General features: G+C 40.2%; 1 protein-coding gene across 1 annotated transcript; it reads right to left on the bottom strand.

Moving 5' to 3' along the window:
• Positions 1-8436: 8436 nt before the first annotated feature.
• LRAT (lecithin retinol acyltransferase) lies at positions 8437-15253 on the bottom strand. Its single transcript, XM_081959158.1, has 3 exons — positions 15108-15253; positions 13168-13843; positions 8437-10229 (listed from the first exon to the last, which is right to left on the bottom strand). Exons 1-3 carry the CDS (start codon positions 15170-15172, stop codon positions 10077-10079), a joined length of 894 nt encoding a protein of 297 aa, XP_081815284.1. The 5' UTR covers positions 15173-15253; the 3' UTR covers positions 8437-10076.
• Positions 15254-15455: the final 202 nt, after the last annotated feature.

The following is a 15455-nucleotide window of genomic DNA, read 5'->3' as shown; positions in this document are numbered from 1 at the left end:
CAGTGATGGCTAACCTTTTTCTAAAGGTGTGCCAAAATTGTGTGTGCATGCTATCACACATGCACACGTGCCCACCGACCTGTGCATGCGTGCATGACACACACACACCAGCACATGCACACATGACCCCTCCCATGCGGGATGGTGATTTCGCCCTTCCCAGGCTCCGGAGGCTTTCCTGAAGCCTGGGGAGGGCGAAAATGACCTCACCTGCCCCCCCCCCCCCCAGAAGGCCAAAAACCTGCGCGTGCCAGAGCTGAGGAGTACAGTGCCGGCAAATATGGCTCCGCATGCCACCTGTGGCATGCGTGCCATAGATTCACCATCATGGGCATAAAGCATGCATTCTGGAAGATAGGAGGTTTGCAACCCATAGCTCCAGAGCTGCATGTGGCTCTTTGACCCATGTGCTGCAGCTCCCTACCGAACCGGTAAACTTCTGCAGTTCAGCAAACCGGCTGATTCCACCACTGGCTGGCCCTGCCCCTCTCCCTTCCCAGTCACTCCTTCCCTGGCCTGAGAAGGTAAAAGCGACGGTGGGGGATGGAGAAGCAGCTGGGTCTCATTTCTTGTTGGGTCTCGTGGGCACTTCTTCCAGCCTTTGGTGCTGGGCATGCCTCAGTCACTTGAGTAAAGAAGCTCAGGGCAGCAGAAAAAGGGGGTTGGCCCCACTGAAGCTTGCATGCCCACCCTGGGGGTCAGGCTTGGAGAAAGCCAGAGTGCCTTTGCCAAAGATGCTCGCCCATTAGCCAGTCAATCTGCCTGCTCCACTTGCCTTTGCTGCACTGTGCCTGAGCCCAGCCACTCGCTTGAGGGTCTCCCCGCTTGTGCATGCCCTCCTGGCCCCACCACAGCTAGCCAGGGGGTTGTGTGAGAAGGAGGAGGAGAAGGGTCATCTTCGGGGAATAATAATAATAACTTTTATTTCTAGACCGCACCCTTTCCTAGGCAGGACTCGGGGCGGTGTACAGTCATGTTAAAACCATATAACAAATACATAGACATGAACATAGACATAGACATAGACGTGGACGTAGACGGAGGAGGTAAAAAATATACTGTACAATTCTTAGTTAAAATACAAATATTAAAATTCCCTTAAGAAGCCTCTGCGCTCGCTCTTCCCCCAGCCCAGATTTCTGAAAAGTTGCCAAGAAGAAAGAAAAGGAGTAGCAAAGAGCCCCAAGGAGAACTTGCTGGGTTGGCCCAGCCTCGGCTTTCCGAGAGAGAGAGAGAAGACGCGCACATACGCACGCACACGCACACACAGATACAGAGAGAGAGATACAGAGATGAGGGAGGAGGAGAGAGACAGTGAGAGAGAGAGAGGGAGGTAGGGAGGAGAGAGAAGGACAGAGACAGAGAGAGGGAGGGAGAGAGAGGGGGGGAGAGGGAGAGGGAGAGAGGAAAGGCAGAGAGACAGAGACAGAGAGGCAGAGACAGAGAGAAAAAAGTGAAGAACACACCCAAGGCCGGGTATGGTGAGGCGGGGCCAATAACTTAACAACCGGTTCTCTGCCCTAATGACTGGCTGGGTAGGCATGGCTTTTGGGAGGGTGGGGTCATGTGACTGGATGGGACTGGGTGACGTTGAGTAGGCCATGCCCACTCAGTCACACTGGTTATTAAATTATTGGCTCCTAGTGCTTTTTTTTCTTCTGAGGGGAGCCGGTCCAAATGGCTCTTTGAGTGTTTAAGATTGCAGACCGCTGTGGTAGACAGAAGTTCCCTAAGGATGGGCTCCAGCATGAGTCTCAGAGCCTGGAAGAGTAAAACTCTGGTCTGGTGACCAACCAGATTGGATCCTGCAATAATCCCCTCTCAGTCTTTTTAATAACAACGTTGATTGATGGTTTTTTTTTTAAAACAGTGGACTTTTTAAAATGCTCTATTTTATGGTATGAATTGTATGAGTGATATGATTTATAAAACAAGAATTTTCCTACCTTAGTCATAGATGCAAATAAAAAGATGAAATCTATCATGCTGCCTGAATTTAATAATTGTTTTCTTTATATGTGAAATCTAGATCAAGGATAACTTGATATCACTTATTTCTATTCAATCAATTACTGTCTTAAAGTTTTTTTCAAAGACTCTCGCTAGTCCCTTCCAGTTACATTGAAATATAATTATCAGTATGCATTATTTTATATGACATATATGATATATGATAGGCATCATACCTATGGATGATGTTGTCTGGTAATTGTGGGAACTGATATCCAATCTGTACTTGATTGCCTTTGCTACTGTGGATCTTTCTTTTATTAGAGAGTGCAGTGCACAAAGGAGGAGGTATCCTCTTCTGACTTCCCACTTTCTGCGTATCCTTGGTACAGAGATGCAACAGAAAGCTTTCTTCCATGCCCACTACCTGTTCCATCACTTAAACAAGTGAACAAGTGGTTAGTTTCTTCTTGTAGAGAAGAACTTCCAATAAGGACTACCTTGATTGCCAGGTTGGAGGTATATCCTGACATGAATGTAAACCCATCTACATATCACACAAAACATTTGCCTATATTGAGTGTGAATATTAGGAGGGAAGAGAACAAAACTCTTATTTCTTCCCTTCAAAGGATTCTATATACCCGATTGTATGTACTCCTGGCACGCGAGACATCGCCCGTTGCTCTTCCAGGTTCCGGTGCACTAGCCATCTGGTTTTCACGCACGTGGGAATTCCAGAAACTGGCACTAAGTGCAGAAACAGGAGAGTGCGCACATGCACATACGTGCCAGAAACGGGAAGAGCAGCCGCCCGGTGCACATGCACACGCCAGGAAGATGATCTTCTGGTTTCCGGTTCGCGCATGCATGCCATCACACACATATGGGTGCCAGAAACCAGGAGACCAGGTGACCGGTGCACATGCGCGTGTTAGAAACTGGAAGATCATTTTCCCAGCATGCGCATACACACCGGGTGGCTGCTCTTTTGCTTTCTGGCATGTGTGCGCGTGCGTGCACGCTCCCGTTTCTGCGTTTGGTGCCAAAAAGTTTTGCCAACACTGCTATATACCTAGGACTGGTTCCTGCTATAAGCTACTTATCTTTCTTGCTATCAAGCTGATCAACCTAATCAGGTAGTTGACAGGAACAGAATAATAGTTTTCTGCTACTGTTAGTACTATTTTAAGATACCAGAGATCTAGAGAGAAGTGCTGAGGAAAGGGGATTCTGCTCAAAGTCTCTGATTTTCTGGAGCCAGAAATGGAAATTATCTGTTCCTGATCTACCCACCAATTGAGTGGCCAGAAAGAAGGAATAACTGGCTGTCTCTGAGGCTTCAATGGTTGCAAATAATATACCTGAGGTTTATAGGTTGCTTGTGTCTGCTATACTACCCATGGATCTGGGCTAGTAATTAAATACCGGGTCATATTTCTGACAAAATGGCACAAGAGTGGGAAGCAACTCTCATGCAATTTCATTATAGAAGAGGGGTCTTAATTGTAGAAATAGTAACTACTTTATATTAAGTATTTGCAGTGTTTAATCCTACTAAAAATCATCCAGGAGAATCCAGTCATTAGATAAATACTGGCTTTATAATGTAATGTATTTTGTTTAATGTAAGAAAAAAGCAACACTAAGTACGTTCGAAAGTCTAGTTACAAAGCAGCTGCACGTAGCAGAGGTTTTTGATCCATACACAACAATTTTAAAAATAAGGACTTTTACAGGCTATTATTATTAGGATGCACAATACATGAAAGAGGAACACTTTTATTTCTCACAATAAAAACTTTAAAAAAAGAAAAGAAAATGTAACAACTTTTTAAAACAATAATTGTAAAAGCATTTGGCATCTGTCTCCCGCCCAGCCCTTTTGCTGTGAAATAGTAGTAAGGATTCTTGGACTCTTGCAAGACAGACTTGCTTCACCCTGTCATAGGAAACTTTGCTCCAGTTGGAACTGTTTTCAGAATGGAAGGCTATATAAATACCCAACCACTGTTTAGTGGGCGATGCCAGAAGAGGCTGTGCTTTGGACTGCTTCTGTAAAGTGTGACAAAAAATCCCAGCTTTTTCTTTTCTTTTTTGTTGTCCTCAGATCTGGTGGGGATCACTATATGACGTCCTTTGGATTGACAGTAGACATGGTTTGGTTGTTTAGTACTGTCTGATCCTACATGTTATAAGTCTGTGATGCCAAACCTATTGCATGCGTGCTAGAAGTGGCATGCAGAGCCATCTCTCTGGGTATGCGAGCTGTCGCCTGTTGATCTTCCAGGTTTCGGTGCGCTGCCCAACTCGTCTTCACGTGCGTGGGAGCATCAGAAACCAGAAGAGCAGCTGTCTAGTGAGCATGCCTGCACCGAGAAGATGATTTTCCAGTTTCCGGCACGTACGTGTGCACCAGCCAGCTGGTCTTCGTGCACGCATGCATGCCAGAAACCAGAAGACCAGGTGGCCAGTGGACATGCAGTGGCTGATCTTTTGGTTTCTGGCACGTGTGTGTGTGTGCGCGCGCGCGCTCCCGTTTTGGCACTTGGTGCTGAAAAGGTTCGCCAACACTGTTATAAGTTATAAGTACCTGAATGAAGGGAGGCAAAGGGTGTGATCACCAGGATGCTGAATAAATGATCATTTTAAAGTCTTCTATATTTCTATTTGAAGTGAGGACCAAGGTATTATGTGGATCAGTGACGTGCGGTGAGGTTTATGGCTGGTGAGGCTAGTGACATCATCAGGAAGGCGGGGAATGGGACCACATGTGCTGGAGGCTGAGGCTGCCTCAGCCTCCAGCACACGTGATCCCATTCCCCGCCTTCCTGAGCGTGCTCCGCCGGCTCGCGCTCCGCAGTCCTCGAAAGCGACTGGGGAACGATGAGAACCTTCCTGCCTCTGCTGGACTTTGCGCAAGTCCAGCAGAGGCAGAAAGGTTCTCATCGTTCCCCAGTCGCTTTCGTGGCTTCGTCATCCGGGGGTGCCGACAACATTTCTGCCTCCGCAGCTCGCAGGCGCAGATGGACGGAGGTAGCCAGAGTGGCGCTGAGGCAGTCCGGTGGGCGAGCGACTGAGGATCAGGCTGCCTGATCCTCCATCGCTCGCTCGCTCGCTCTTTCGTCCGCCCGGACCGCCTCAGTGTCGCTCTGGCTACATCCGTCCAGCCGCGCCCGGGAGCTGCAGAGGCAGAAATGTTGTCGGCGCTCCCGGATGACGAAGCCACGAAAGTGACTGGGGAACGATGAGAACCTTCCCCCAGTCACTTTCGTGTCTTCGTCATCCGGGAGCGCCGACAACATTTCTGCCTCCGCAGCTCCCAGGCGCGGCCGGCCGGATGTATATAATATTATATATATATATATATATATATATATATATATATATATATATATATATATATATATATATATATATATATATATATATATATATATATATATATATATATATATATATATATATATATATATATATAATATACTATTATTTCAAGAAGAGAGGTGAGGCTCTGCCTCCCTTGCCTCCCCTGACCGCACGTCCCTGATGTGGATAAGTCATACAGTAATCAATACTGAACACTGCAGAGCAGAAGTTTAACATAGGACTTGCTTTGTTTCCACTTGCCTCGATATGTTAATGTTCATTCAGAGAAAATGTTCTGAGAACATTTATTAGGGAGGAAAAAGAAATCAACTTCTTTAGTGAAAACAGCAGAAAAAATCTTAAGTATTTGAAGGAAGTAAAACAAGGAAATAATGCATAATACAGCAACTAGCAAACTGATACCCACGTCCTAATTTCTAAATTATGGATTCCACTGTAATATACATTACAGTTGGAGAACGGGAGAGAAACTGAAAAAGATATATTCTCTTTTTTCCTATTTGTTGATCTTAAATTTGATGGGGGTTAACTGTAGTAGACATCCTCCTGTCAAATTGGCATGCAAGTTACTGTGGAAAAGAATTTCAGGGCACTTGCCACAATGGGACCTGCCCAAGATGTGCTAGAGGTTTTTGTGAGTGTTTTTTTTTAAACTCCTGGCATAGCAAGGTCAATTCCCTAATTTGCGCCTGCTTGAGCAGTTAATTAAGGATTCCTGTATGTGGGCCTTGCCTATTATCAGTTTGTTATCAAAGAACTACATAGAAATTGTGAATTGACACTAAGATAGATTTGCTCCAGCTTTCCTTTTCCTGGGGTGTCTGATGCAAAAGCAAAATGGTGATAAATGATGGCTTTCTTCTGACAAGGCCATAGGGAAGGAGAATAGATAATCAGAGAAATAGATAATTAACAAAATGGCTAATTAATGCTTGCTGGGCTGCTCAGAACTAACTTAACTGTGGATTCAGCTTACTATTCATTCAACTACCTAGAGATTTGTAACTGTATTTTAAAGAAAAAATGGCTGTCTTCATGTCAAATTAAGTGGCAAAATGTACATATTAAATTGTACTAAAGTTTTAATAGTTCCTACTAAATTTTAATCAGTGTGCATGGCCTCAGTTTCACCTTTTGCAACCTGAAGAAATAGATGATATCATTGTGACTCTTGGGCTAGTAATCAGTGCTCTTGAGCAGTGTGGCTCTTAGTATCCATGCGGCAGTACAGGGAGTGTTAAAGCAGGGGTATAACTACATGTTATACCTATATGTAACTACATGTTATGGCTAACTAATTATTAGTAGTTAACTTAAATTTTAGTTAATATACAGAATATATTTTTTGTATAAAATAAATCAAGAACATGAGTGATAATATTAAGCACTATGTTCTGACTCTAATGTGTGTTGAAGAAGGAAGATAAATCATACCTATAAAACCAAATGAGTTTCCTTTATGATTATTTTGATTTCATTTTGGCTGACAAATTGATCCTAATTAATTCCACCATCTGGGACAGCATGACTAAAGTTTGCAATGATTTGCATTATGCAAATGAGCAATTTATTTTACAAAAAAGCACCTCTGTCAGTTCCATACAAATGTCTCTTCCTTTGCTCTCTTTCTCTCTTCCACGTTGGAGGGTTGTATATTTTGGGACCCAAGCAGATCTCCTATTTCAGCAGGGGCTACCAGGATTATTGATGGAGGTCGTTTGTCTTACTTGGAAGATGACAGGCTTATAGAGTCTGGGAAACAAAGGTCCAGCTTTCCTTTATATTCCAGAACAGCAACCTTTTTTCTTCACCCTTGTTTCTATTGAGTTTGTTAATACCCACAACCTTTGCCAACATTTTCTATTCATTTCAGAAATTCTTCTAAATAATTTTCTGAACAATTTCACCAGAGAAAGGGAGTCTCTTGCTGTTAGCACAACATGGCTGGGCTGCCCATTGCTACTCAGCTTGTCCAAAGTGTAACTTCTCCCATAGGTGGTTTGCAATTGGAATAAAGAAGATACTATGCAAGAGGGCAACTAGCTATAATCAATCCACTTAAAACTGTATCCATTATACAAACCCCTGCAGTCCCGTGTTGTTTTCCAAGTAAATCCTCGACTTACAACAGTTTAATGACTGTTTGAAGTTACGTCATCACTGAAAGTGACTTATGGCCATTTTTCATATTTATGACTGTTGTAGCATCCCCATGGTTATATGATTTACATTTGGTTTCTGGAAAACTGATTCACATTTATGACGGTTGCAATGTCCTGATGTCATGTGATCACCTTTTGTGATCTTCTGACAAGCAATGTCAATCAGGAAACCAGATTCACTTAACAACCACATTACTAATTTAGCAACTGCAGTGAATCATTAACAAATGTGGCAAAAAAAGCTCATAATATCGGGCAAAATTCACTTAACAAATTTCTCACTTAGCAACATAAATTTTGGGCTCAATTGTAGTCATATGTTGAGGACTACTTATTTGATTAAATGTCTTTCATAGACATAGGTTGGGTTTATGTACAGGCAGCATGAACTACTTTTTAAAAATAGTAACATATTGGTCTCATGTTCAAATAAGTATTTGTGCATGTTCAAAATACAACATGGTTATGATGTAGCTGATGCTTTAGGAAAAACATTGCACTGTAAAATTCATAAACATATACACCTTCTGAACTTATAATGCATACATTTCATGAAGATGGCTTAATATTTGTAAAGTAGCTGCTCTTTTGGAAACAAACATTGAGAAGTTGGCTTTCAAGTGCATTTTTCATTAGTTGTTCATTAGGAATCTGAGGATATCTTTGGACCATTAGCTGTTTGGATGGATGTCTATCTGTGGGATATACATTAATTATACAACCAAAAAATATTTCACTTTTGATAGTTCTGAGCAGCTTTACCCATACCAAGCAACTCATAGTGCAGCCTATGGTGTTAGTGTAATTTGTAAGAAGGATCTGAGACCACAGTCATAAAGCAGGAATGTCATTCAGTTTCCAACAGGAGCAATGGGTATAAATGTATGTCACATACTACCTACCATTCTATTCCTTTGAACATCAGCAAAGCAGGTGATTTATTATTTATTTATTATAATTATTTAGGCAGTTACCAGCACCTTCACAGATGACAGGAATTATATAAAAATGCAATGAAGTAAGGCAAAAAATATACACAATCTTAGCATGTTAAAATTTAAAGCATCATATGCTTGTTTGTTTTTCTTTGACTCTGTACCATAAAGACATTTAATAATGGGATGCAGAGAAATTGTAGCACATAGCATGGAAATCAACTCATTTTACTGAAATGTAAAGTACCTCTATTTTATAGAACATCACTAAATTATTACATTTCTGATGTCCCAATACAGTTAGAAATGTCTCAAAACAGGAAGCAAAGGAAACTGTAAATCTGAAAGAGATAAACATTAGTGCATGTGCAGCCTGATTATATGAATGTTAATTGGACATAAATTAATGCTTCTTGCCATGATGGCAAATATGCAAGCAAATCAGAGGAAGTATGCCGTAGTATTCTAAACCCCCAAAAACCCAGCAACGTTTGGTCTTATCAAGCTAGGCATTTATGTCTTTTTAACAGACTCCCTCAAACTTTGATAATCTTTTTTGTCCTATTTAATGGCAGCTCTAACAAACACGCAATAATGTCTGTCTTTCCCATGATTGAACAAACACGCAATAATCACATGTCTTTCCCATGACTGAAAATTATTTGTCTATTGTGTGGGGAAAAAATTTCAAAAGGATATAACTGCATATGTCTTTCTCACTACCAGTAGTTTGCTTGTCACTTATCTTGTGATTACAGAAGCCCTTTGGACTGATTTATATTGGATTTCATTAGCAAGGAATAGCAAAGACCTTTCTGGTGCAAATATTTTGTTCATCTCAAGTCCAAGCAGGATGCAGTTATGCCATTTAAATAAAAATACAGCTAGTGAATGTAAACTGAGAGAGAAATTAGAAAAAGATGCAAAGCAGAATAGCTTTGAAATTATGCAAATTTACTTGGGAGATCACCCTCATTAAGTTTTCTAAAATGTTTATGCTGCATGTAAAACTGCATATTAATCATCGTTCCTTGGGAATAAACCCAATATGGTCATCTCTGAAATTGTTTGGAATTTTTTTCCACAAGTTATTGCTTGTTCAATGTATTCTATATACTGCATATTAATTATTTCATATTTTCTTCACTGTGTAATATTATTCGTTTCAGCTTTCATAAATACATGATACATTCTATTTACAATCTAGATACTACTAAAACTCTCCTGTCTTGTCTATTTGTAACCTTCAATTGACCAAAATGTTGCATCATAGAGCAACCATTTTGAAGCAACTGTTCTTGAAGCAGCTTACTTCAAATGTTCTAATTTGGACATTGTGCAAAAATCCATTACTCCCATGGAATTAAAATTTCAAAGATCTTCAGTTGTATTCATCAACTTGTGACTGTTGCAGTGCTGCCATGGTCAGCTGAGGTCGTGTGATTGTGATTTCTAACACTTCTTGCTGGCTTCCCACAAGCAAAGTCAATCAGGAAGCCAGCAGGAAGCCAGAAGTTGCTTTTGCTCCCACTGCTTTTCTGTTTCTTCAATTAGCTATTAGATATTAGCAAAATATCTCTGAAAAGAGGACTCAATAGGCCATGGGTCATCTAGTAGCCAATAAATGGTAGGGTATTCATTAACCAGCCATCCACAGCATAAATGGAATGATGATAGTAGGAAGAGTAGTAGAAGGTCCCAGACCCAGATAAAGTATAGAAATCAGTCCCAGCAGTGCCGAAACAAGTACACTTCTCTGGTCTCGAATGATCATCTTCACGGTTTCACAGAACTGCAAAGATAGTAGAAGATTTGAGGTTAAAAAATTAAACATGTCCCTTTCCTTGCATGGGAAGAAATTTTTGTTTCATGATTTGTTTTTATGACTTCCATGTTTAAATGTACAGGTTGTGCAGGTTCAACCTGCACATTTGAATGTGCAGGTTGAAGTTTTGCATAAGCTTGTAGAATTTACACATTGAAACAATGCATGCACTGTAAGCTTTTCCTATCAGTTCTAGCCAACGTAAGTAATGATAAGGGATTATGTGAACTGTAGTCTGAAAAATTTTCCTCTTGGAAATGGAATGGTAGAAACCTTTCTTTTAACTTTCATGTGAGTTTTAGCTCATTTTTGCCAACTAATCTATGTCTCCACTGCCAGTATCTTTCCTTCCCAGCAGTGATGTTTTCAGGTGTCTAGAATTTTGGTAGTTTCAAATTCACATTGGAGGCCATGGCATCATGTTAATGTTTAACTTGCTTCTGCTTTATTATACCACTTTATAATGCCTTGGTAAGGCCACACTTGGAATACTGCATTCAGTTCTGGTCACCACGATGTAAAAAAGATGTGGAGACTCTAGAAAGAGTGCAGAGAAGAGCAACAAAGATGATTAGGGGACTGGAGACTAAAACATATGAAGAACGGTTGCAGGAACTGGGTATGTTTAGCTTAAGAGAAAGAAGGACTAGGGGGGACATGATAGCAGTGTTCCAATATCTCAGGGGTTGCCACAAAGAAGAGGGAGTCAAACTATTCTCCAAGGCACCTGAGGGTAGAACAAGCAGCAATGGGTGGAAACTAATCAAGGAGAGAAGCAACTTAGAACTGAGGAGAAATTTCCTGACAGAACAATTAATCAGTGGAACAGCTTGCCTCCAGAAGTTGTGAATGCCCCAACACTGGAAGTCTTTAAGAAGATGTTGGATAGTCATTTGTCTGAAATGGTATAGGGTTTCCTGCCTAGGCAGGGGGTTGGACTAGAAGACCTCCAAGGTCCCTTCCAACTCTACTATTGTATTGTATTGTATTGTATTGCTGTTTCAATATCGGATGGGCATTTTGGCTCTCACGACTGAGAGGCAGCATGTTTCCTTGTCTGCTTGTTTTCCAAAACAAAATATGGATTTAGTTTTTATATATTAAAAGATGAAGGAGAATCTCTCTTGAATTTTCTTCCTCCTTAGGGACAATAGATAATAATTTCTTATTTCTTCACCCAAAGTTTTGGTCTTTTGAATGCAGGGCAGAAGAGATGTTGCCTTCCTAGAGGGTTGCCATTTCAACTGCCAGTACTGCTTATCTTAGTTCTGAGATTCTGACATCCCAAATTAGCCTAGCTTTCCAGATAATTGAATTATATTCCTGGCATCTACTTACCTGTGGGTTTTTGCTAGTTTACCAGTGAGAAAACAGTGGGTGGTGCTTTCCCACGCCTCCTTCTGTTTTAGTTGGAAAATGTAACCAACATAAAAGCAACTATTTCTTCTAAAAGGTAGAGCATAACACTGAACAGTAGGTGTTTCACTGGGACAAGAAAAACTCTTCAGTCCCACCTTTTAGTTATAAAAGGTACTGTTATCCATTTCCAGTCACATCATCTCTAGTGATTGAGAAACTGAATTTTCTCCTTCTTAAACGATTTATTGTAAAGTTGCTGAAACTGTACGTATGTATGTATTTAATATGTATTTTTGCATGAAGAGTGCTACATATTAATTCCTATAAATTCATAGAAACATGGAAAATCTAGCTGACTTTAATAGCCTTTTACTCAAATGCAATATTTTAAGTGATTCTGCACAGATGTGAATATGTGTTCTAATTACCTTCACAGAAACACTATCTCCATTAAAATAAATTATTTGCTTCTGACTTAAATATAGGACGTACTTCCTTTCAAAGATTTTCCGTCCATATCCCTGCACAAGCATACCTTCATTTTGGGGTACAGTGTGGAGAGAGTTCAGTTTTGCTCTTAATGTTTTAACAAAGCATTCTCAGCAGAATTTTACTTGCACATTAAGTTTAGCGATATCGTGGAGGAATAATTGTGGCACAATAGGAAAATAAATGAACAAATCCTTACATTTATTTTTGTAGAAATGGTGGACTTTTAAACTTTTGCAATACTAAAAGATACCTCATTACTGCACAGACTTAAGGAATTAATATTAAGGAACCATTAAGATTTTGAAACTCTCTTCTGAAATGGTTTGTCCCTTGCAATAAATATTGGCACGAGAAGGGCAGCAAATAAATTTCATAATAAACAAAGAAAGAAATAAATCTTTCACCTAAGAGAAGGGAGGAGACCAGACAGTTTAAAGTAATGAATTGCCAATGTTCTGCAAGAATATATTGCTAAACTGTAAATAGAGATAATTATCTCTTATAAAAGTAATTGCAATTTTGTACTATTCGCTCTTCCAGTTGTGAAGTCAGAAGTGAATTATGCTTCTGCAGAAGATAGGGCAATTAACATAGCATGAACAGAATAACTCTCTTCCTGTGTCTGTATTCAGATTAGGGCATTGAAGGATTAAAGTTGCACCAGTATCATTGTGCTTCCTTGGCAGCATCAACAGTTCTGCCCACTTCATAGATCATTTGTGGCTATCCATATATTAGTCTCTTGGATAAGCAAAGAAAACTGGAGCTTGAATCTAATAGGTAATGTAAAACATGTCCTAGACTTTTATAATCCATTTTAAGCCAGTCTAGGTAGATATCAGTTATTAAAGGGGTTCCACCACATCCACCCACTCCAAAATCCTAGTCAAGCCTCTGTTTTAAAGAAAAATGTCTAGGAAAAAGTGCTTTTAAAATATATATTAGAATGTTTATAAACATAAGCTACTTGGTCTTCCCCCTTCTAGCACATCATAAGTCAAAACAAGGATATAGCCCCCACTTGTCAGAGGATATTTGGACAATGACAGTTTACCTTGGTTGTTTGGAAGCTGACTGGAGAGCCATATCTGCAGAAGGTCACAAAATGTTCACAGTTGTTCCAGAGTAAGCTGTAGTCGGTTGTGCCTACTAGCCTTTTTGCTCTGTGGACCACTTCATCATTACAAAGAATACAATTTTTGAACAATGAATCCATATTGTTCACCAGGATGGAGCCTCCATAAGCAAAGTCCTCCACTGTGTCCACACGGATCCTTGCCATTTTTGTGATGACCCCCAAGATAAGTCTTTTATTAGTCACTACTTTCTGGATCAACTTCTGGTCATTAGTGAAAGCAGGCAGAATGTCTGGCATAAGATGCGCTACTTGGTTATCTCCCAAATAAATGCCAAAATGAATGAAGAGAGTGCGAGGCACTTCTAGCAAATCCCCTGGTCTGAAATAGGAAGAATCATACCAACATACATGTTTTTTTTTCTCCTCCTCCTCTCCACTGGAACCTGTTTGAAGAACTTTAAGGTTGGCAAGAAGAAGTAACTTTTCCAGCAACAGGGATGCTATTTCATACATTGGGTTTTTCATGATTTTTTTTTCTTGCTGTACGAGCTGCTCCTGATTTATTCTGGTTTGGTCTCTTTTTAGTATGGCAAGTTGGGCCATCCCACACACTGAATCTGTTTTGATTGGTAGACAGGCAAGTGGGCAGTTCCTGTGGAGCAAAATAAAGTGGCTTTTTATTTGAAAAGTTTTAGAATATAGAACATTAAATAACAGAGTTTGAAGGGACATTGGAGGTGTTCTAGTCTAATTCCCTGCTCAAGCAGGTGACCCTATACCATTTCAGACCAATGGATGTCTGGTCTTTTTTTGAAAGCCTCCAGTAATGGAGCTCCCACAACTTCTGAAGGCAAGTTGTTCCATTGATTGCTCTCCGAGTTTTTATAGGAAGCCTTATTATTTGTTGGTTATTTAACAACAAAATTACCTACCTAAATCATTTGGTTTTTTTCCCAATGAAAGTGCTGATTAAATGAATTATTTGGTCATTGACAAAGATGTATGTCAGGCATGCCAAAATAATAATAATAATAACAGCTTCTGATGCAAATGCTACATTATGATTTATGAGCTAATAATCTGAAATCATTTGAGGAAAATATTTAAAAACCTTGGTAGAAACCCAAGGCATATTTCCTGGGGAGTAAATATGGTTGGACTCACTGGAACTTACTTGCAAATAAACATATTAAAACAGCAATGAAGAATTATGATATAATACATAAAATTAATGTCAGAGGAATTTATTTGAACATGTATGTGGCTGATATTTATTCTCCAGTGAGAACATTTATGTCAGCAGTCTTAATTTTGAAAAAAAGAATACTAGTATTAGGTAAAATCATACATAGGTGACATGAAAACTAGACATTGGTCCCTTTTCATGATATTCAAGATAACCAGTTTTTACTACAAAACCAAAAACAGACTTGCTATCAATATATAATTAAAGGCATAGACAACTCCAAATACATACAATCTTAAGTAGTCCTTAACAATAAGATATCCATGGATTTGCTAGATTGTTTATAAATAGAGGAGCTGAATCGTTCCATGCCATTGTGTAACTCCAGATTTTTTTGCAGTTTCTGTTAAAATGTTCAAGGCATATGTTAATGCGCATGGCTTGGGACTTGTTGCTTAGTCTAAGAAATCTTATCTTAAGCTTTCAGAATGATATATGGGAAAATCTGATATTCACCATCATTCATTCATGGTAAAACCAGCGTTTCTAAGCGGATCACATGTTGATCTAATTAAGCAAAAGTCTCAGTTTTGTCAAAAAAGCTGTACTGGTTTATTGAAAACTTCTGCCCTCCGCCCCCAGCCTGGCTCTCATCTGAGCTTTATGGCAAGAGGATTTCTTCAGCTGCCCTGGGGGCTGGAAATGCTGATGATGGGGCCATTCATCTTACCTGGAAAACATCAAGGATTGAGATTCTGGAAGAGGGGGAGACGCCACAGTGCACAGTCCCCTCATTCTCACAATCAGCCTGTGGCTTTTTTTCTTAGACCGCTCCTGGCAGCCAGGCTTGCTTTGTTTAGTTCGCCAAGTCTCCCAATTCAGTCTTTTGGTGGTGGTGGGAGGGGGGGGGGCGGGTGAGAGGAAAAAAAAGAGAGAGAGAGAAGTATAAAAGTCTCTCCCGAGAACCTGAAGGAAGAAGGGGGCAGGACAAAAGAAAGGGGCGGTGTTCTTTTTTTCTTCTTCATTCAAATAGTTGGGGGAAGAGAGAAAGAGAGAACGAGAGAAAGAGGCAGGCTCT

This window comes from Natrix helvetica (assembly GCF_964273705.1).
Source record: "Natrix helvetica genome assembly, chromosome: 7".
NCBI classification, from domain to species: Eukaryota; Metazoa; Chordata; class Lepidosauria; order Squamata; family Natricidae; genus Natrix; species Natrix helvetica.
Note: the sequence above shows the minus strand (reverse complement) of the source record. Positions and strands in the feature narration are given on the sequence as shown.

Bases quoted from the DNA above. Each gene is read 5' to 3' on its own strand.
- LRAT (XM_081959158.1), bottom strand. From the start codon at position 15,172: ATGAGGGGACTGTGCACTGTGGCGTCTCCCCCTCTTCCAGAATCTCAA. The intron at 13,844-15,107 runs GTAAGATGAATG...TTTGCTCCACAG, and splicing joins CAATCCTTGATGTTTTCCAG to GAACTGCCCACTTGCCTGTC. The intron at 10,230-13,167 runs GTAAACTGTCAT...CTATCTTTGCAG, and splicing joins TCAGCTTCCAAACAACCAAG to TTCTGTGAAACCGTGAAGAT.